A 23,194-nucleotide genomic window follows, 5' to 3' on the forward strand; every position below is an offset into this window, starting at 1 on the left:
CCCAATCATCAAACATTATTGGAAATCAGTAATACATATTATATTATCAATATCATTTTACAGGAGGACCTCCCCTTTAATGCTAGTTTTTGGTTACTTAATCTTGTCCACAGGCCTTATTCTACATATAAATCGACCCTACTACGTCATTTGCTTAGTGCATCTAAAGCTGTATTTCCGGGATGCAGTTACCATCCCGGCGGTCGGGATCCCGGTGTTCAGAATCCCGACGCCGGAATCCCGACCGCCGAAATGCCGACACTTTCTCCCTCCGTGGGTGTCCACGACACCCCTGGAGGGAGAATAAATTAGTGTGCCGAGCGTAGCAAAGTACCGGGCCCGCTGCGTGGCGAGCGCAGCGAGCCCGCAAGGGGGGGCGATCCACGTCCCCCCCTTGTCGGCATTTCGGCTGTCGGGATTCCGGCATCGGGATTCTGAACGCCGGGATCCCGACCGCCGGGATTCAATACTGAATCCGTATTTCCTGTACATTGGAAATCTAACTCTCCGCCCTCTATGCTAGAATTGTGTAATAGAATAGATTATATGGCTATGGATGACCGTATCTCTACATTGGAGTCCAAACGATTAATCTTTACCTCAACTTGGCTGCCCTGGTTATCCTTCAAAGACTCAGACCACTATAAAACTCTACTTTAATCCATTTACTGTTAGTACTTTAAAATTATGATTATGTTATATTGATGCTATGGGTATTTAGGGGGTCACAGCTCCTACTTCTTTCCTCTTCCACTCTTTGATTTTGTTCTCTCTTTCCTATTTGGCAAACAACAAGTCATCAATTTTCATATCTAGACTTATGTGTGCATAATTGTACTGATTTTCTATTCAAAATGTAGTACCATGTGTATTTTTCTGGTTGCAACCTGCGATTGTCTGTTTTGTTTTACACATACAGTCCTCAGTTTATGTCCCCCCTCATTGAAAACTCAATAAAAATCTTATTTGCAAAAAAAAATGTTTGGAAAATTAGCCCATGGTAAACCACCATGGCTAATTGGATTCTGCCTCAGGTTAAACAAGATGGGTGAAATTTAATAGGATGAGAGCTTCAGAAAGTGAGACATTTGGTAAGAAATCTCCAGTTTTTTTAAAGCGGCAATCATTTACACTGCAACACCAGTTTGATTTTGAAGTGTAAATGATTTCCGCTTTAAAAAACTGGATATTTCTTACCAAGTCTCTCAGTTTCTGAATTACTTATCCTATTTAATTTCACCCGATGCATCTAGGATACACCAGACTGGACTGATTCATTTGATATATGGCACTTATATATACATGCAAAACTTAGACTAAGGGCCTAATTCTGACCTGATCGCAAAGCACATTTTTTAGCAAATGGGCAAAACCATGTTGCACTGCAGATGGGGCAAATGTGATATGTGCAGAAAGAGTTTAGATGTGGGTGAGGCGTGTTAAAACTGAAATCTAAATTGCAGTGTAAAAATAAAGCAGCCAGTATTTACCCTGCACAGAAACAAAGTAACTCACCCAAATCTAAGTCTCTCTGCACGTTACATTTGCCTCACCTGCAGTGCACATGGTTTTATCCATTTGCTAAAAAAATGTGCCTTGCGATCAAGTCTGAAATAGGCCTAAATCTGTATATGAAGTGCTTCAATGCAGCAGCATCTTTTTCCAAACGAAATAGGGGTCCCCTGGAGTTTTTAAAACCAGCTCCAGGGCCGGGGCTGGTTCCCAAAATACAGGGAAAAAACTAGTAGGGGTCCCCTGTATTTTGAAAATCAGCACCAGGCCCAACCAGCCAGCAGGGTAATGCCACAGCGGGGGGAGAATACTTTTTATACAAGTATATTGGAGGGGTGGAGCAGCAGAAAGTAAACAAAGTTTACTGCGGCTCTACTCAGTTTGTAAAGGGAGCATGACCTGTATATATTACAGCTTATTTCAATAAACTACAGTAGCTATAATGGGTTTACTATGATTTACCAACATTTTAAATACTGACAATCAGTTGTCCAATGCTGTTATATCAATAGGGTGTAAATACTGATGGTCAATATCCCGACAGGTACATAATATGGACAGTTGAAATGCAGACACGCAATTTACAGACATTATCCTAATGCCGACACAGCTGTAATGTTGACATGGCCACCATATTAGTGTACTGTGTCTGTTTTGTACAGTACCTGTAGTATATTAAATGTCATATTTTGATGTGTTCTGTACCTGTTAGTATTTTGTCCGTCAGCATTTGGTTGTGGGAATTATGTCAATCAGTATTTTGTCTTTCGGTAAATTAACTACATACCACTATAACACATTAATAGGGTACATGTAAAAGTAATGTGAATACACTACAGTAATTAATTAATCTTGTACCATATTTACATATATATATATATATATATATATATATATACAGTTGTCCGATTAATTTACCATTTTCTAGGTAAGAAACTAGGATTTGTTGCTGCCTAGTTGGTTTTAACGTGCACATTATACTATCACTATGTACTTGTTTAATTAAAGTGTTAACATAAAGTACTGTTTAAATAAAGTGTGAATTGCTTTTTAATAACTACAATTTTTTCCTGTTCTGCTGACTGTCTAGCTATATGGCCAATATTGAATTAGCAAGAAACACAGAGTGTGAAATGACCGCAGTATTTAGCATTTTTTTCCAATGTTTCTCCACCCCCCCCCCCCCCAAAAAAAAAATTACATGTCCTCCTGAAAACACACAGGTGTAGTGAAACCTGTGTGTTTTCGTTAAAAGCAGCCTTGTTTTCTTCCAGAAACAGGCTGTTTTGGGGGATTTAGCTTTGCCTGCTGCAGGAGGTGAAACAAAATCCATGAAAGCCATGGCTCACGCTGGCTTATCAGGGATAATTGAATATCAGTGATCGGGGGAAATGAATACCAGTCAGTATGTCCTAAAATTCCAATTTGAGAATTGAGATGGGGTATGCTCACCTAGTAGTGGAGGTAGAGACGTGTCTGCCACCTTTGATGCACTAGGCCGCCACAACCACCACACTCTTATTAAAACGATTTGTGCTGCATCTTATTATTGCAGAGTAAGTGAATAGGCAGCAATTAAGTACCTCCAACATTCCCAGTTTGGATGATATAAAGCCGTTTTTTTTTTGTAGCTGCCACTTATTAGCCTTTATGACAATTATTTTTGCATGGTGTAGGTTAGTAATGATGCACTGTATTAGGAATTTAGAGTGTTTGGGAAGTTAAATTATTTTACTTTAAAGATGATTTATGGTTATTAGCCTTTTTGTATTTACTGCAACCAAATAATATAACCTGTTCTATGTTCATATTTTCAAATTCTCTTTTTTCTCATTTCAAAACCTAAATCACACATATATAAATCAGTAATGAAAGCTTCTACAGGAGTCTATTGAGTAGAGGTACAAACCTGCACATTAGCTAATCCTGTAGTTTGCAACAAAATGTTATTCACTTTCTCCAGTCATGGCTGTGTCTATTCGTAAAAGGTTATATCAGCTTAACAATCAGTTTATACCTTGGAAAATAAATTCATGGTTTTGCTTAAAAACATACACAAAAATTTCAGCAAAAGAATTGTGAACATATACTGTTGCAAAACCTCTATCAATACGCTTCTCTAAAACTTCAGAATTTTGTAAATTACTTTGTTAAAACTGGCAGAGTAGCTTCTTAGGCATGCCAAACTTGAGAAAGGTTTGATACTTTTGTAACAAGTAAGAAATAACTGGAAATAAGTTTTATATGAGTGATGAAACATTAACTGCTAAGCCATGCCCTGGAGTTTTCAGAACAAGGCTAAATTCTTTTATGGAAAGGAAGAGAAACATTCCTCTGTATTTTGTTTTTTGTTACAGTTTGAAGGGTGCAAGAAAGCATTTTCAAGGCTTGAAAATCTAAAGATTCACTTACGGAGTCACACGGGGGAGAAGCCCTACCTTTGCCAGCATCCTGGCTGTCAAAAGGCTTTCAGCAACTCAAGCGATCGTGCCAAACATCAAAGGACGCACCTGGATACTGTAAGGAAGGACATATAAAATAATAAGCTTTTTCTTCAAGAAAAAACACCCGTACAGTTGCCAGCTGTCTAAGCTTTTCTTGAACAATTCTAACAAATTACTACTCTTGCCTTACCTGTGCTTTGCAACTTATACTAGAGGACATGACACTTCCACAGGCAAAATCAGTCATGGGGATATTAATTCTTTCTGACACATAGTTACTGTATAATGTGACATGAATTTTTGTACCCTTTTTTCTCACTTCTCTGATGAATTAACTACCTGTCAAGTCCATAACATAGATCGGAGGGGGTTATTGATAAACAAGTGATAATGGAAGTAGCCAAGCAATTCCGTGTAATAAAAACTAATTGAAGCAGGAGGCGTTTGTAGGAAATAGATAGCTCCTGCATGCATTTGCGAGACACAGCCTCGGATCACCAATACTGAAAACGAAGGATATTTCCAGTAACCTTACTCTAAAATCTGGGACTGTGTTAGGAAATTAGGGACCATTAACAATAATGGCTGTCCATATTTGTGCACAATTGCCTATGCATGTGGTTTGAATACATGTAAAACATTTGATGTTTTTAAACCTTTTTTTATTATTTTGCCATAGAAACTGCCTTAAAATTTATTTCCCAGTGTGAATCTTCTGCATAATTCTTTGAGATGATAACAAAATATATCAAAATGGCTGTTTATAGAGATGCTTTATATATATATATATATATATATATATATATATATATATATATATATATATAGCTCTTTGTGCAAATAACACTCAGGAGGTGAGTGAGTGCCACCTGCACAAAGAGCGATATATTGGACCCCGTGTCTGGGTACTTTTGGATGGCACCCCACATGTGAGTTTATTGAGGAGTGCAGTTCCTATGGGACTTTTATATATATATATATATATATATATATATATATATAACAAACAATATGGTCAGGAATTGCGCTAGAATCGGTCTTTCGACCAGCTGCACCTCTGGAACGACTCTCCTGTTAGTGAGAGACAGAAGATAGAATACACGGATGGGGGGGTGTCCAGAGTGCGCTCAAGTTATACCACTTAGCCACAAACTGATAGTCCCAAATAGATGTGATCCTGAAGTCACTTTTATTCAGACGGAGTATTCGTAAACTTCAGAAATGAAACCGAAGACCTCGAATATAAAAAGCAATTCTTTATTGGAAGCCCAACGCGTTTCGTCTACACGACTTCATCAGGGGCATGGCTAAAAAGTGGTAAAAAGAGGAATGTTGGCACAAACTATGTACAAAACGGAATTCATACATATATGATACATAGAAGTTTCATCATACATGATTTGTACATACCATGGCCTAATACGGCCAGAAATCCAGAAAACAGTGGCAGTAATGGACAATGTTACTTTACACGTACAGTCAGTTAAAATCTGCAATAATGCATTTGAACATCAGAACAATTTAATTTAAATTTAATTAAAAAGTAGAATAGAAGAAGGAGCAAGCAATAAACGATGAAACTAAAAATACACATACCAGTGTGGGTGGAGACGGAGAATAAAGCCAAGGATAAAAATCCAAGGATAGGTATCCACAAACAATTCCTTCAAAGGTGGACAAGCAGGTGTATATAGCCTACAGGTAATAGATATTAATACATAAATCCCAGAAATCAAGGAAGATGGACTATTTACATATAAAAATACATAAGGGGATAACCGTACATACCAAGGGGGTGAGATCCAAAAATGTGGATATAACCTACAGGCTTGGAGGTAAGGACTTCCTTTCTCACAATCAGTAAAAAATAGTAAAATCCTATAAAGTATAATACAAATATACTCTATTAGTAACCTCCTGAGGTCTATCAGAAGTATATGTAAGAAAAAGGAGACAAAAGAGCTAGGGGGCGGAGTCACCATTATAGGGGTGCAACAAGTAAATACATGATCATAAAACATAGTCCTATAAAGTATTAAAATATTAAAAAGGATGTTATCGCCTTAGTATGTAAATTACATTTGGCTTGAACTGTGACCCCTCCTACCAGTTTCTGTGATGTCACTTCCAGAGAATTCCCACTTAGCACAATTCCTCAAACACTAATATTAATCCCTATACTTATTTATCACATCCCAACTGGTAACAAAAAAGATCTTGAAATTATCAAACTATCCACATTCTCAAATGTACTATATGAAAATATAGCAGGAAGGAAAAGGCACAAATGGGTTCAGAGGGTGCAGACTTTCTAGAGGAGAAAAGGTTAGGAAATCCCAAAACTATAATAGTAAGGATGAAAAGAAAAAGGTAATGTCAAGTATAATCTATATAATAAAATCAAGTGCTGATAATAGAAATAGACAATTGAAAGGTAGGAGAGATGGTGTAATTTGGAAAGAAAGAAGAAGAGAAAAATAGAGGGGTAGTGGGCTGACAAGAGAGAGAGAGGTACAAAAATGAACAATGATGTAACAAAATATTCAAATTTTTGCTTTATATGTTACGTCACACAGTATCCTGATCTTTTTCCCACTTTCTTCTATCTCTATATCAGGTTTCTTCTCTAAACCTAATCAATGCTTTCTGGATAGTCACTGCTGTTAGACAGCACAGCTAATCTGCTGAATCTGATTTTACTAATCCCTTCTTGAGCAAACGATTCCTATCCTGTAAGTACCTCTGGAAATGTTCATTGATAACAAATGTGAAATGGTAGTTACTAGCAATGTGATTATATACCCCAATACTTTTTTTTTTTCCTTCTCTAGAAACCCTATGCGTGTCAAATTCCGGGATGCAGTAAGCGGTACACCGATCCAAGCTCATTGCGAAAGCACGTAAAAGCTCATTCTTCCAAAGATCAGCAGGCCAGAAAAAAGGTAACATTGACAAATATGTCCATAAAAGGTCATTCTAGAAACAATATTCTGTGTACAACAATGTGAACAAGTATGTAGTGCTTTACTCCCAAGATTTCAGTTGCCAGTGTTATAATATTACATGTATACATAACAACAAACATTTAACTGGTTTAACTGGTTGCTGCTATTTGTGACCAAGTGGCTAGTGCAGCAGGCATGGAGATGTAATTTGTGACCAGACCTCCAAAGCATAATGCCGCTATTGGCTTAATCAAGTTAGGCCAATTTCATAAGGGAAGTTGATGGAATAAGGGAGGGTTGCTTATTCTCTTTAGAGTCAGGGAGTCTCTCAAACATTGCAGGAAAGTAGGCAAGAATGCTAAGTATATGTGAACTTATTGAAAACCATAACATAAACTTAGGACTCCTCTACCATTAGAACCATTCCCTTGGTGGTGAAGATGCCGGTGTTCACAATATCAATGCCGGCATCCTGACTGCCGTCAGGAGACCGGAGCCGGAATCCCAAGATCAATGAGGGTGTAGTAGCTGGAATCTCCACTACCGGTTGCAGAACATAAATATGCGGCGCAGGATAGTATGGGTGGTGAGGGTAAGGTTATTTCACTAGAGTGGTCAGGGGGAAGGAAATTATACTTATCTGACCCCTGTGATGGTTCCTCCCTACATAGGGATGCTGGCGTTGGTATTCTTAACAATTGCATCCCCACCGTAGGTTATCTGTATGTAAACCAACATTAAAAGTACCCGTGGGACATATATTTGTATATCCATTGGACCATTATACCGGTAGTGTTATTCTGCAAGCACCTTCAATTTTTTTTACTACAAATGCTGTTATTATAAGGAGCTATTCATTAGCCTTAAAAGTATGTGAAAATAGTGTCACCTACTTTTGTAAAACTTGCGTATTGTCCCCATTCATTAAACAGGTAATGCAAGAGATTTACTAAAACCTCCTTCTTCCCTGTTTATGCCTGGAGTGGGCCATGGTTCCCGAATACTAGTACTGGAAGTCTCCTTTTTTCAAATTCGTAGAACTCCACAAATACATAATTTCTGCAGTGTGATTGGGGAAACGTTCACCATCTTCAGATGGCATCCATTCTTGATAATCTGCCCCTGTGCAACTCCCTTTGCTGGACATCAGGCTTTTCTTGTGCGTACATAAGGCCCAGTTCGCATATTGCACACAAATGGCAGTGCTAGTCTCCATATTGCAGCCATTTTGTAATTCTGTTTCTTAACTTATTAGTGAGATAACCATAGGATTAACAGGTGTAAAAGTCAATATAATAAATGTAAAAGAAACATCTACTGTAATTCAATCATATTGTTGAAATTATGTGGGCTCTGAAACTGATTGAGAGGATATATGAGGTGCACGTGGAAATCTGAGGTGCATAGTTTTAATTAAATTTACTTGCAATCAGTTCCAAAGAAGCACACTCCTGACTCCCCATTTAGGGCTGCCTTCAGAAATTTCCTGGGCTGGTTTTCCATCCCAACCTACCACTGGTTTCAGTTGTGGCATAAAGTGCTGACACATGAAGTTGGGGAGAGTGCACCGTAACATCCAGGGGCGGGCTGGGCCGGGGGGCAGGGTGCCACATGCCCCCCGGGCCGGTATGAAGTGGCTGGGCCGGGGCCGGCTGTGTGCATCTTGCACAGCCCTGTTGCCGCAGCCGTCTCCTCTCCGGGTCCTGCCGCACACATGCCTCCATATATGGCGACGGCCCCTCCAAAAATGGCCGCCGCCTTGGAGGAGACAGACACAAGAGGTACTGCTGTACCTCTAGTGTCTGTCAGAGCCTGGATGACAGCGCGGCCAGCAGAGCAGTATGGGTCCGCACTCCCAGTCCTAGTGGCAGCGGGGGGGAGCCATCTCCAAGGGGGCGCAGGGTCACAGCAGGCACAGGGTCACAGCTGAACACGGAGACAGTGACAGGCTGGGGGCTGCAGCTACTCCCTCCCTCCCCTCCCCGGACATCGGATAGCCTCCCAAGTCCCTGTAAGTTTTATTATCAGAAGTGCTGGAAGCTCTTGTGTAAATAACTACATGCTTTTATTATACCCTTTCTCACTCCCTGTCACCCTTTTACTCTTCCTTTCATCCTTTTCTCTGCGTCACCTCTGTCCTCTCTGTGTCACCCTTGTCCTCTATGTCAACCCTGTCCTCTCTGTGTCAACCCTGTCCTTTCTGTGTCAACCCTGTCCTCTTCTGTGTCAACCCTGTCCTCTTCGTGTCACCCCTGCCCTCTTCTGTGTCAACCCTGTCCTCTCTGTGTCAACCCTGTCCTCTCTGTGTCAACCCTGTCCTCTCTGTGTCAACCCTGTCTTCTCTGTGTCAACCCTGTCTTCTCTGTGTCACCCTTGTCCTCTATGTCACCCCTGTCCTCTTCTGTGTCAACCTTGTCCTCTCTGTCTCAACCCTGTCCTCTCTGTGTCAACCCTATCCTCTCTGTGTCACCCCTGCCCTCTTCTGTGTCAACCCTGTCCTCTCTGTGTCAACCCTGTCCTCTCTGTGTCACCCTTGTCCTCTTCTGTGTCAACCCTGTGCTCTATGTGTCAACCCTGTCCTCTCTGTGTCAACCCTGTCCTCTCTGTGTCACCCTTGTCCTCTCTGTGTCAACCCTGTCTTCTCTGTCTCACCCTTGTCCTCTATGTCACCCCTGTCCTCTTCTGTGTCAACCCTGTCCTCTCTGTGTCAACCCTGTCCTCTCTGTGTCAATCATGTCCTCTCTGTGTCAACCCTGCCCTCTTCTGTGTCAACCCTGTCCTCTCTGTGTCAACCCTGTCCTCTCTGTGTCACCCTTGTCCTCTATGTCACCCCTGTCCTCTTCTGTGTCAACCCTGTGCTCTATGTGTCAACCCTGTCCTCTCTGTGTCAACCCTGTCCTCTCTGTGTTGCCCTTGCCCTCTCTGTGTCGCCCTTGCCCTCTCTGTGTCACTTTTACCCTCTCTGTGTCACTTTTACCCTCTCTGTGTCACCCTTGCCCTCTCTGTGTCGCCCTTGCCCTCTCTGTGTCGCCCTTGCCCTCTTTGTGTTGCCCTTGCCCTCTCTGTGTCGCCCTTGCCCTCTCTGTGTCACTTTTACCCTCTCTGTGTCACTTTTACCCTCTCTGTGTCACCCTTGCCCTCTCTGTGTCGCCCTTGCCCTCTCTGTCGCCCTTGCCCTCTCTGTGTCGCCCTTGCCCTCTCTGTGTCGCCCTTGCCCTCTCTGTGTTGCCCTTGCCCTCTCTGTGTCTCCCTTGCCCTCTCTGTGTCACTTTTACCCTCTCTGTGTCACTTTTACCCTCTCTGTGTCACCCTTGCCCTCTCTGTGTCACCCTTGCCCTCTCTGTGTCACCCTTGCCCTCTCTGTGTCACTTTTACCCTCTCTGTATCACTTTTACCCTCTCCGTGTCACCCTTACCCTTTCTGTGTCACCCATTATCTCTGTGTCACACTTACCTTCACTGTGTCACCCTTACCCTCTCCTTGTCACTCACTTAAGGACTAATGGACTTTTTCCCCACTGATGTCCGTGATCCAGCTGCTGTCCTGTATAATGCCTTCTATTTTTTATTTAAAAAAATAAATAAATATATATATATATATATATATATATATTAGGCCGGGGCCCCACTGCACTGGCCCTGATGCGAGGGAGTGCAGAATGTGGAGCGGATGCCTGCTCTAGAAGCCACGGCTAAGCTTAGTGGCCACGCAGCCACTAGCGCCCGGGCAGCAGCACATCAGCGCTCTTTCATCCCGTCATGTGCTGCAGCCAGGGTGACAAGCTCCCTGCTCCACTTGGAAGGTGGTAAGCAGGGAGATGTGGGGCGACCCAGCCTTTCATGGCTCCCAGCTCACCATATATATATATATATATATATATATATATATATATATATATATATATATATATATATTTCTAAAATATGGGCTGACCCTGCTAGAAAATGTACATTTTCTACCTAGACTTATGCATATAGATATTCATATATATATATATATATATATATATATATATATATATATATATATGTAATGAACAAACTGTGGCACTCCATGGGTTAAAGCAGGCAAATATATGTTTAATTGGCATTACGGTGTGTGGCATTATGTTTAATGGGCATTACGGTGTTGGCTGTATGTGGAATGGGCATTACAGTGTAAAATTTTGCAGTGCGCCTTCAGCGTGCGCTGTTCCCATTTCGGGTGTGTGTGGGGGAATGATTGTTTAATAATTGCTGCATACTAGAGGGGAGAGGGTAGGGTGGTGAAACGATGGTGATGGCGGTGGGCCACTTGCTTGTGTTGCCCCCCAGGCTGAAAGTTGCCAGCCAGCCCCTGGTAACATCAGTAAATGTATCTGGATTTTGCAGTCAGTAAACCATAATGCTATCTCTTACCAAAGGAAATACTGAATATTTTAGAGAAACAACAAACTGTATAATAAAAAAACCTTGTAAAAGTGTGAAAGTACATACTGTCTGATGACATGCATAGGCATTGGTGCAAAGATGAGGGCTGCAACATGTTTCACAAGCTTGGAGACTTCTGCCAAGTGGTTTAATGATTGCTGCTTGAAAAAATATGATAAGATTAGCCCCAATCACATCGGTGGCTGCATTTTGCATTATTATATACAGTAAGCCCCTAATTGCCTGCCTGCCTATCTGTCTATCCAGGGGCGTAACAAGAGCCTTGTGGGCCCCATAGCAAAATTAAATTAAAAGGGCCCCTCTCCCCATGAAGAAAAAAAAACACATAGGCCTGCGAATTAAATTTGAAAAACGTGCTCCGCACTGCATGCTAACCCATTTACCAGCATAATGTGTTGCAGAACAAGTTTTTATCTGCTGGAGGGGACAGATAGATACAGGGCATTATGGAGGAGAAAGATAGATAGATAAAAGGTGTAGGGAGGGGGTAGATAGACAGTAGGTGGTAGGGAGGTGACAGTGAGATGCAGGACAGTAGGGTGGTGACTGTGAGATACAGGGTAGTAGGGATGGGATACTGAGATGTAGGGAGTGGATAGAATTATGCAGGGAGGTAGGGAGTGAATAGAGAGACGCTAGGCAGTGGGGAGGGCATCGTGAGACGCTATGCGGGGGGGAGGGGATGGAGAGATTCTAGGAGGTGTAGAGGGGATAGAGAGATGCTAGGTGGTGGGGAGGTGATAGAGAGACGCTAGACGGTGGGTAGGGGATGGAGAGACGTTAGGTGGTGGGATGGGGATAGAGAGACGCTAGGTGGTGGGGAGGTGATAGAGAGACAATAGGCAGGTGGGAGGGGATAGAGAGAGATGCTAAGCGGCGGGGAGGGGATAGAGAGAGATACTAGATGGTGAGAAGGGGATAGAGAGACACTAGACAGTGAGGAGAAAGACACTAGGGGATAGTGAGATGCCGGACGGCAACTACGCTCTAGTAACACCAATAATCACCAATTACATATATAGGAACTGTATGACAAATTTTTTGAAATGATACATACAAGTGGGGTATTTACATTTACATAGCCATAAACATTTCCTTACCTCTGAAATCTCCTGGTCAGGCTGCCACTATACAGAGCGAGGCTCTCGACTCTCTGGTCATACTGGCAGACCAGAAGGAAATTACCACCTCAGCCCTCCATTTGTGGTCACTGCGTGGCAATGGTCATGACCCCTAGGTGGCCCAGCGTGGTCACTCGGACTCCCCACTCCACTAGCGCCCTATCCAGCATCAGCTGTCACACTCACCCTCTGCCGGCCATTGCCAGACATCATCACCATGGTCAACAGCCCCCCTCCCCACCTCTGCTAGCCAGTGCCTTACATCAGCACTGCTGTCACCTGCCCCCACCCACCGACTGCTGCCCGACATGATCAGCGCTCATCTGGATACACACACACACCCCCGTGCACCGCTGCGCCGCTACCTGGCATCAGCAGTCATGCGGTCCCCCTGCCGATGGTGCAGACATCAGCACTGCCACCACCTGGAACTCCCGATGCTGCCGTCACCCGGCCGGAACCCCCTGCGGGCCCCCTGTCCGCCGGGCCCAATAGCAAGTGCACCCCCTGCACCCTCTATTTTTACGCCACTGTGTCTATCCATCAATCTTCTTTTCATTATCATCACAAATCAGTGTACATTCATATAGCATACTGTTTATATGACATATTTAATTGTTCTGTTTACACAACCATTCACAAAAACATGTGATTGAGAAAAACATGTTTTCACTGAAAGACAATCCACAGGTTATTCAGATACTTTTACAATATTCTAGTTTTATACAGGGTGCCAAATATAATAGGGTGACAGAATCAGAAAGTGAAAGATTTTTACCAATTTTTTTTTTCTTTTTAAGCGGCAATCATTTAGACGTCAAAACCAGGTTGATTTTGCCATGTAATCGATTGCCCCTTTTAAACCGGATGTCAGACTTTAGCATGGTATGGTGGCTATTTCTGTTCCATTTAATCATATTTAACTGAATATCTGGCAGTTAACTAACATCAAGCATTGGAATTTCAAATATTTGCAGGCAATAATAATAAAAAAAAAGCTAAGAAACAGTAAACCTTTTAGGACAGAATAAAGATTATTTATTACTTTAATTAAATTTGAAAACTGGCATTAGGTCACAAAAGGGTTTTTTGCACAACAAAATGTGAAAAATAACCATAAAAATTCCATCGGCGATAAAGGAACAGCAAAATAAATAGCTGCACCCGTGGGGGACTGTTGTGTTGAAAAGATTGAACCCTTTGGCTGTCACAGCCTGTTAGTCATGGACTCATTTAATATGTCCTGCATGTAATCCGTTTCCAAAAGTTCCCAAAACACTTGATGACATTTATTTTGCAAAGCAGAGTAGATAAATAATATTTCATGATTTAAGAGCTCTACAAAAATAAATATCAGTAAATTTGACTATCATGTTACAATGTGGCCTGAGCATGTATAATATAAACCTTTTAACATAAAGCTTTGAAGGGTCATTTGAAAAAAAACAGCAGAGAGGGTTACCAGCATTACAAGCACATTGCGTCATGCTAAATATTAAATGGTTCATAAGATAAAAATAAGTTATATAAGGCTAGAAGTCCCATATTTATAGCTATATACATACAGTAGATAAACAAGGGGGAAGGGGGTTTAAAAAAACATAGATATAGTGGCTGGTCAGTATAGTTCCACATGAGCTTAACTGCAGGATCCCTGGTTCAGAGCATCAGCAGCCAGGGCCGGCAACAGAAATCTTGGGGGCCCGGAACACTGATATCTCTGGGGCCCCCCAACACTGCATGCACATTTTTATTACAAAGCATATTGAAGGTATTTTTATATTATTAGAAATAAACAGATAATATTTACAATGCAATTTATAAGGGGAGGGCACAGCATTGTGCGTCGTGTGGTTTGGTCCTCTGCGTGATGTCACTAAACTCATTAGTACAGGTAGCCACACAGGTGACTAGGCAGCCATGCTTATGCTTACAGACCCTCAAAGCTTCGGGGCCCTTCAACTGGTCAGGGCCCAGTATGAGTGTCCCCCCTTGACCCCCCCCCCCCTGTCACCTGCCCTGTCTGCAGCAGCAGGGCTGATTAGATCCAGTCCAGGTTTTTCCTAGTATCTGAATATCTCTTCAGGGCAGAGGGTCAATGGGCCTTATTTTAGTTCACTCTTTCTGACAAAATCCTTCTTAGATGGACAAAACCATGTGCACTGCAGGTGGAGCAGATGTTACTTGTGCAGTGAGAATTAGATTTGGGTGGGGTTTTACTTCAAAGTGAGATCTATATTGCAGTGTAAAAATAAAGCAGCCAGTATTTACCCTGCACAGAAACTAAATAACTCACCCCAATCTAATTCTCTCTGCACATTTTACATCTGCCCCTCTGCAGTGCACATCGTTTTGTCCATCTAAGAAGGATTTTGTCAGAAAGAGGGAACTAGACTAAGGCCCAATGTTCCCAATGCCAATTAGTGGCTGGACAACAAGTTTATGGTGTGGGATCTATGCTGGAGGCCTCTGGATTGTTTTTTCACTTGTGAAGCCTGTGAATTTCTGCCCAGAGAATGCAAGTACTAAACTGTAGAAGTGCTTGACAATTAAATGGGTGGTGGAGTCATTAAAATATTATTTGGTGGAGCAAGATTGGTCACACCGTTGCAATGGATACACATGAAAAAGAGGTGAATTCTCATGTGACCCAGTTTTGGCCTTACAGCTATTTGAGTTTGGGGTGCAGCATTGTATGTGGAAACAACACCTCAATGCTGATCCCCTTTGCAGAAAGTTTATAAGCCTGATCCTCCAAGCAACCCTATGGTGAAGCTAGGGGAGGAGGAAGAGGGGGAGGTAGGCTAAATCTGAAAAGTGATGGAGGGCTGTTTACCCAGGCGGATGACACAAGGCGGGTGGGGTAAACTATTTAGGTGCATTTTTTAGTTATATTGTGTATGTATATGTGTTAACTCTTTTTTTACATTTCTATAAAAATGTATAAATCATTCAGCGTGTCCAGTGTTCTTCTTTTTTGGTCAGACATAGCTGTACTCAGAGTCATCTATATACATCATACCTAGCAGCGCAATTGTGTTGAAACCCCCCCCCCCCCCCCCCCTACATCTTTCATCCTTCATGAGCTGGGCTAGCTCATTTAACACGTGCAGCAGCTAGGTTTATACTTATTCGGTGCACACTACAAGCACCTTAAAGGAACATATCCATTTAAATACTAGAGCGCCAGGAATGTGAATTAGCTGGTCCCAATTGGTATCAGTTGTAATTCATAACCCCCGGTTTTTTCCCAAAAATATATGGGATAAATTGGCTAGAGGTTCCCTGTATTTAAAGAACCAGCATTGGGTCCTTGGACTATGTGTCATGTGTAAATACTCCCAGTGCCACAAATTTATTCAACAAACTGTAGTGACCCCAGTTCACATTATGGCAGGCAGAAACTCAAGTTCTCATATGCCGCTGTCCCTCCCATACTGGTGATGTAGCGACAGTATGTATGGAGGAACCCTGGGTGACCGTCCTTCTGGCCTGCTGTTCACTTGGCTCTGTTTGGAATAAGGAACATGGACAATGGGTATTGAAAAGTGTAAAGGTTGGATGAGATGCCACCAGCAGCCATTAAAAGAATCCGTGTGAGAAGGACTACATACAATAATGATTTGTGGTTCTGAGGTGTGTTTCTGATTATATATGAGTAAGGTGGGTGCAGGAAACTGAACATTTCATGGGTGTAGACTAGGGAGGAGGGAAGTAATTATATTAGCAAAATTACAGGGGAGTAAATTATGATGCTGTAGGGAGGAGTTTAATAAGAAGTGTGGTGACAGTGAGTAGGAGAAACATAGATTGTAAATGTAGTAGATGGATGTTCGAAATGTGGATCAGCTATGGTACACTAGGCCAGTAGAGAGTGTAGTAGAAGAAATCATGTAACTTGTGCAGGGCAATAGAAGAAGTGGAATCTCTTTTAGCGGTCCCCTGGCTAGAGTAGAAAGTCTATGTAGCTTTGACATGTGATCCTAGATGCTGACAGTTGAGCTCAATGACTCAGCAGCCAGAGGTGGCAGCACCAATCACAGTCGAACTCAGTGAGCAGCGAAACACAAATTTCCATTGACAGCAATTACAGTTTGGTACTTGTGTACTTTCACTGCTCCCATCGCATGCCATCGTATGCCAAATGTAGTGGCATGCGATGGCATGCGATTTTTGCCATTTTAGCATTTTTTTTTTAAATCGCATGCGATCACATGCGATTTTTAACAGAAATGCATCCAAATGCATTGAAATTAGTATCAAACATGTTCAATGGCCCCCAAATGTCATTTTTGAGGCTGTACCACCCCCACTATCAACGCGAACCCGAAGCTTGGCGATCGCATGCGATTTTTTCCTATACGATGGACATCGTGGGAGCCGTGATTGTACACAAGTGCCGACAGTTTAGCTCAATGGAAGCAGCAGCCAAATGGAGATGGCAATGGCAATGACAATTAAAGTCAATGGGACCAGCAGCCAAACTGATGATAGTAGCAATTACAGTTGAGCTCAGTGGGTCAAGCAACTGACTATACTGTAACTTGTTAATCAGATTTGTTATTGTTGTGTTGTCAGTCCTCAGCGCTGCCCTGTTACCAACAGTATGCACATTCATTGAATGCTTTATATTACTGAGAATACAATAAAGTATAAGATATGGCATAAGGCTGAGCTAAAGTTTAGCTGACTCTCACAGTTAGCTGAATAATAAATAAACTGCATGTAACGTAATCATTAAGAACATCAAGAAATATATTACACTTGCCTGAACACTTGCAACAAAACTATCCACATAAGGTGTTTCTCATCTACTGTAAATAAGATTATTATACATTCTGCCTCCAGGATTGTACAGTTGTATTACTGTAGGTTCAGCAGTTACAGAGCTCTACTCTAGCCAAGAAACCAGCCCATACAAAGGGACTGATTCAGGTTGGATCGTATACGATCCCTAGCAATGCAAATGCAGGAGGAGAGGCATACCATTTCCTTCCTGCATTTTCAATCGCAGTTCTAGATGAACATCGTGACCATCAATCGCGATGTTCATCTGTGACTGCAAGCCTGAGAAAGTTTCACCTTACTCATACTTGCAGTCTCAGAGGACATTGTGCGGCCAAAGAAACTGCATGCGCGACACAAACCATGGCCTTGACACATCCAGGAAACAAGGGCAAAATGGCCCCATTTTCCCCTACACCAGCGGCCTCCACCCTACCCCACGAATGCCTCAGGCAGAGATGTTCAGGTTTCTTAGATGCAATAGCAAGACTCGTTTTGTGCATGCACGGAACAGGTCCTGTATGTGCGCAGTGTACCGATAACCTGAATCAGGCCCAAAGATCCATATCTTTCAGCAGAATTCTTGATTTTAAACCTGATATATATTGCAAACTAGTTTTCTCTATTTTTTAATACCAATAAAATGCCTTGGACATTAGAATAGCAGAACATACTGGAAGTTATATTTGCAAGTGCATGGTGTGTAATAAAAACACTCAAAGGGATCCCTTATTTCTAAATGCTTTGGTGAGTAAATAAAAAAGCTTGAGGGCCTGATTAAGCGATAAACACGAACAAAGTACCATAGCTAGACATTTTGGTGTCCTGTGCTAGAAAAAGAACCCCCCATGTACACACATGTGTGTGTCAAAAATAAAGTGCAGTGACTTCATGGGGAAGGGGCATGACCACAGATTAGTACCAGTTTTATTTACATTATATTGTAGTGCCTGTTAATCACATTACACAGCACAGTATTGTCCATTTATTCACATCACACTCCACAGTAGAGCCCCTTATACACATTACACCACACTAGAGCACGTCTTCCTCATTTTGCTTCTTTGTCATTCCTACTCCTCTGCATTTTTTGCTCCTCATTCCTCATCACCCCCCATCATCATCATCATCATTTCTCCTCATTCTCATCATCATTGCAGCTCTCCATTCCTCAAATCCAATTTCCTCATTCCTCAATATCAATCCTTCTTATTCATGCACATCAGTCCTTCTCATATTCTCCACCCCCCTCCTCAGCTGCTGTGAATTATCATTATTCCTCTTCATCATTACTTCTTCCCCCTTACCCACCCGTGGGAGCTTCTGTGCTGCTAAAGTACCTTCATTGCACTGGGCCAAGGAGCAGCTTCCTGCTAGAAGCCACTAACGCTGTGGTAAACAAGGGGAATGGAATGGGGAGGACCAAATGGATGAAAATCTGCAGCACTGCCTGCTGTAATCAATGTATGTAGCTGCAAGACTATATACACAGCTGCATATGCGCTATGGACTGCCAGCCCCCTAGATACAGCCTTGCACAAACCTGATAGTTTGCACACATTTCCGATATTGCGCATGACCTGTTATAGCCAGTATTTTGGGGCTGGGGTGGGCCGAGTTGTCCAATGCCAAAGACTCTACAACAATATGTTCTGTGTTCATATCTGAATCAGGCTGAGTTCACTATTCTCTACAGTAGTTGATACTTTATGCATGGCCGCTTTGTAAATTACATTATTCTAAATCTTGACATGTGGTTCACTGTTTACTCTCCTTTAGAAGTGATTATATTCCAGTTCTGGATAGTTTGTTACGCTGTAGCATGATTTAATGTCTATGAGCTCAATGTGTCATCAGTGGTTTAGTGGCTGTAGTATGCATCACAGTTGTGCTGCTATTGAGCATTACGGGTGTCCTCTTGGAGTCTTTACTCCTATCCTGAGGTTTTCTCTCTGTTGCCGTCAGCCTCACATATGCATAGTAGATTGACCTGGTGAGGATACAGCATAGATTCTCCAGCTTCACTAGGCCCCATTGCAGTTATACATTGTTAATTGGACGCAATCTGCCACCCTATAGAGTATATGGGGTCAGCAGTAAGCAGAACAAATAGATTAGTACTGGAGAAATCTCTTATTTCCATTATGTAAACCTTTTATTAAATGGAGAGAAGCTGAATTAATTACAATTATCTTAATTTTGAAGCTACTGTTAACTGGACTTTTAGCATCGGTTTATGCTTGAAAAATATATTTGGTCGGAGGCAGCAACGAATTCAAAGAGCCAATGAACATACTACTATAAGACAAGCAACCTTCCTTCCTTTACAGAACTATAAATATTCCATCTGACTGTTTGGTCTCTAAAGCAGAAAATATGTACTCAATGTACTGCCATTAATAGTCTGTACAGCAGAATAATATTTACAATAATCAGATGCTTCTCAAATGATGTTGGTTCTTATATATTTAAGAAATGTTTTTAATTCTTTAAGCACTTACTGTAGCCCCTTTTTTCCAATATGAGGACTACATACAAGGGCATAGTAAGAGAGGAGGGGGCCTATGTGCTGTCTCTGTCCAGACCCCCTTCTCTCTAGCCAGTAGTTTAGTCTGTGGGCAAGATGTAATAGGGTGCGATTTTTTGATCAAAAACTGCAACATTCACGTTTACCAAAAATGTGATCGTGTGTGATTTGCCGTGAAAATGGCACATTTTGGTGTCACAAAAAAATCTTACTTCAAAAATTGCATGCAGATTTTTTCTCATTGAAAACATCAATATCTCAAAGGTAAAAGTGATAGAGCCGCTTCTGAGTATATACACATGCAGCTTTTCAAGTCCGGGGTATAGGAAGAGCATTTTTTTTAAACACCCTGGACTACTACTGGACAATGGGACTAACCTGCGGGGGAAAGTGTGTCAAGGTGAGTATGTATGTTTGCTCTAGGTGTGTGTGTGTTTTTAACATTGGTCATGCTGTGAGACATGCCCCGCATGATGGGACTTGTGGTTTTCCAAGTCCCTGCATGCAAGGGAGGCTTGCTGGGACTTATTGTTCCACAGCTCAATCCAATGTTATATTTTTGTATATTGTTTAAACCAAAACAATCATCCCGGCACCCACCGGCCAGGGGTGACTGGGACAGTTCCGGGCTTTACCCCCGGATGGGAGAAGCCTGGAGGGGGACCCTTCAATGGGGTGTCCCCACTCCCCCAGGGACCCTGTCAAGGGATGACCAGCCAGGGTGTTAATGTGACAGCCAGGAGACCTTGTCTAAAAATTGTCCCCAGCTGTGGTATTACACCGCTCACTGTTGGAGCTCGGTGCTGGTTCCAAAATACGGGGGACCCCTATTTTTTTGTCCCTCGTATTTTTGGAACCAGGACCTGTTCAAGAGCCCGGTGCTTAAATATGGAGCGACCCCAGTTAAGTTTTTCCCCACATTTTTAGGAAACTAGAACTGGCTCAAAGAGCCCAGGGCTGGTATTCCCACACTGTTTATATATATATATATATATATATATATATATATATATATATATATATATATATATATATATATATAATATGATGAATCGAAATTAGTCTTTTCACAGGTTAATCCAACATTTCAAAAGAGACTTTATTCTGGTTATAAGGAAATATATTCCATTTATCGATTTTCAAGTAAAAATCTAAGATGGATACGTTTCCTTATAAATGACGCAGTGTCCTCACTATGGGTCCGGTTCAGATTTATGGTGCCCACACATGGTGCGATTCTCAAATTAATTTTGAACTTTTAACTTCAAAACATATTGCTTGTAGTTCTCATTGCATGTGTTTAATTTGGCTTGCGCTATGCAATGCGCGCTCCTGCATAGTTTATAACACAAGCCAAAAGTATATGCAGGCAGTACTTATATTAACTAGATCACATCACATCTAGTTTAAATTGCACACTGTTGTAGCATATCACATGCAATGCGATCTAGTTCAAAACGCACCTTGCCACATATCGCACAGTGGCGGTTATTTTGGTTGATTCCTCGGACGTAAGTTTGCATCCTTGTGAGTCATCCTAACCCAAGCTTGGGAACGCCCATGAAATGCTGGGCGTTCACATATGCTAATGGGGCCTCTCACCACCCCATGCCCCACTACACCCCCCTTCCCGCCACTGTCCTGGGTGCGTGCAGCCAGCTATCTGACTATTCGCAGTGGGTGCACGCACCCTGCGTGTGCACATGCGCAGAAATGTGCATGTGCAGTAACACGCATGCGTAGTAACTGCGAACGGGCCTGAATAAGGTCCTCTGTGTGTGTGTGTGCAACATTAGAAGCAAATAGAATTTTTTTTTTTTTAAACAGTAATTTTCACTTTGGCAACACCACAGATAAATGTAAGTCTGAACATGCTGTTTCATAGCTTATTTCTAAATTTCAGAGTAAAACAATGTTCCCCATATTTGTTCATTACATGCAAAAGCTACCTTTATTATCTCTGCATGCAGGTAATCAGGGCATAATGTTACCCATTTCCTAATTTTTATGAAACCGGCTCGGACATTAGTATGCAGCCACAGGCTGGGGATTGCTGAGCAGTAGCCATAGTAACATGAAAACAATTCTTTTTTTTTTTTAATCATTCTGTGAACAGTGTTTTAATCTCATTTTTAATCCTTTTACTTCCGTATCTCAAAATGTAATATAAATTAGGCACTAGGGTGTTCGGCTGTTTTTCCCCCCATTGTCAAATAGGGTTCTGTTACCAAAGGATTAGTAATGGGCAAAAGTCTTTAAGGAATGTAATCGCACAATTTTGTTGTAAACTTTTCTTCTTTTAAAGTGAGAGACTTTGATATCTGTAAAACACTAGTAAATGGTAGCAAAACATTTTAAAGTGATTTTTAATGGATTAAAGAGATTTTCTATCTTATGTTTGTTATAAGAATTACTTGACATGGTAGACAACTGACCCTATCAGGTAAAAAAAGGCATGACTGTAAATAATGATTTTAAAACATTTTCTTCCTTTGATGTTGAAAGCAGGAATATATAAAAATATTCCGGAGTTCTTACTATGTCTTTGTACTACCACAGTGTTATTTTTTCATGATGCACGCATTACAGGAATAGGCTTTCTCTGGAGTGTTTAGTGGTTTAGTCGGTGCATTTACAAGAAAGCTACATTTTGTTGCTTTCCTCAAAGATGCCATAAGCTGTTGTATATATATTCTGCCAAGGAATTTATATGATGTGGTTTACCACATCTGAAAATGTAGAATCAGGAATCATGCACAACTAAAGGCAACTTGTTACAATAGTGGTGCCCTGTAAAACTAATAGACACATACAGTATAAAGAAATACAAATATGTAATACAATTTTCTAAAATATTGTAAGGCTGGATTGCTAAATTATGTCTTTCATTTATAAAATACGATTATAATTTATTTGTATCACTATTGTGTTCACTGAATACTGGTACAGTTTTTAAAAGTCCCCAATGTATAATATAGAATTGGATATTTGTCATATATTTTACTATAATGTTAAGGGGCCTACATACAGTGCAATTTCAGGGCGTTTTATAAAGCTTAGTACACACGGGGCGATTCCAGCAAGAATTGTCTGGGAAATGGTCGCTGAACGACCATATCCCTATGCATACAGGGTCACTGTCGCTGGAAGCGCGCTCCCGTAACCAGCACTGCAATGGTAGCTGGTTGCAGGAGCATGTTCCTGCGACCAGCGGCTTCCTCTGGCAGAGTGTCTCATTTTCATCAAAAACCATCGCTGGTCGCTGTTGAAGACGGGACACTCAGCAATTTGGTCGCTGAACGATATGTCGCACAACGATATATCGCTCGGCGACTAATCACTCCGTGTGTCCAGAGCTTAAGCGATCGCACTTGATCTGCTATATTATTTGTTTCCATTTTGAATGGTGCTTTGTAGAAGATTTCTGTGG

At 41.7% G+C, this 23,194-nt stretch overlaps 1 protein-coding gene across 3 annotated transcripts in view; it reads left to right on the forward strand.

The window, feature by feature from the left end:
• The window catches only part of GLIS3 (GLIS family zinc finger 3), a 365,408-nt gene that overhangs the window by 248,587 nt on the left and 93,627 nt on the right, over nucleotides 1–23,194 (forward strand). For 2 of the 3 annotated variants that reach the window (XR_014474469.1, XM_083186012.1), the window contains exons 5-6: nucleotides 3,870–4,031; nucleotides 6,788–6,898. Coding sequence is in view for 1 of the 3 variants with exons in the window: in XM_083186012.1 (XP_083042138.1) it covers nucleotides 3,870–4,031; nucleotides 6,788–6,898 (273 nt within the window). In the remaining 2 variants the exon portion in view is untranslated. Of the gene's footprint in view, nucleotides 1–3,869; nucleotides 4,032–6,573; nucleotides 6,689–6,787; nucleotides 6,899–23,194 lie in introns of those variants that run through there. The other variant, XR_014474470.1, reaches the window with a different exon arrangement.

Source organism: Crinia signifera, chromosome 1 (assembly GCF_055691185.1).
Source record: "Crinia signifera chromosome 1, ASM5569118v1, whole genome shotgun sequence".
NCBI lineage: Eukaryota > Metazoa > Chordata > Amphibia > Anura > Myobatrachidae > Crinia > Crinia signifera.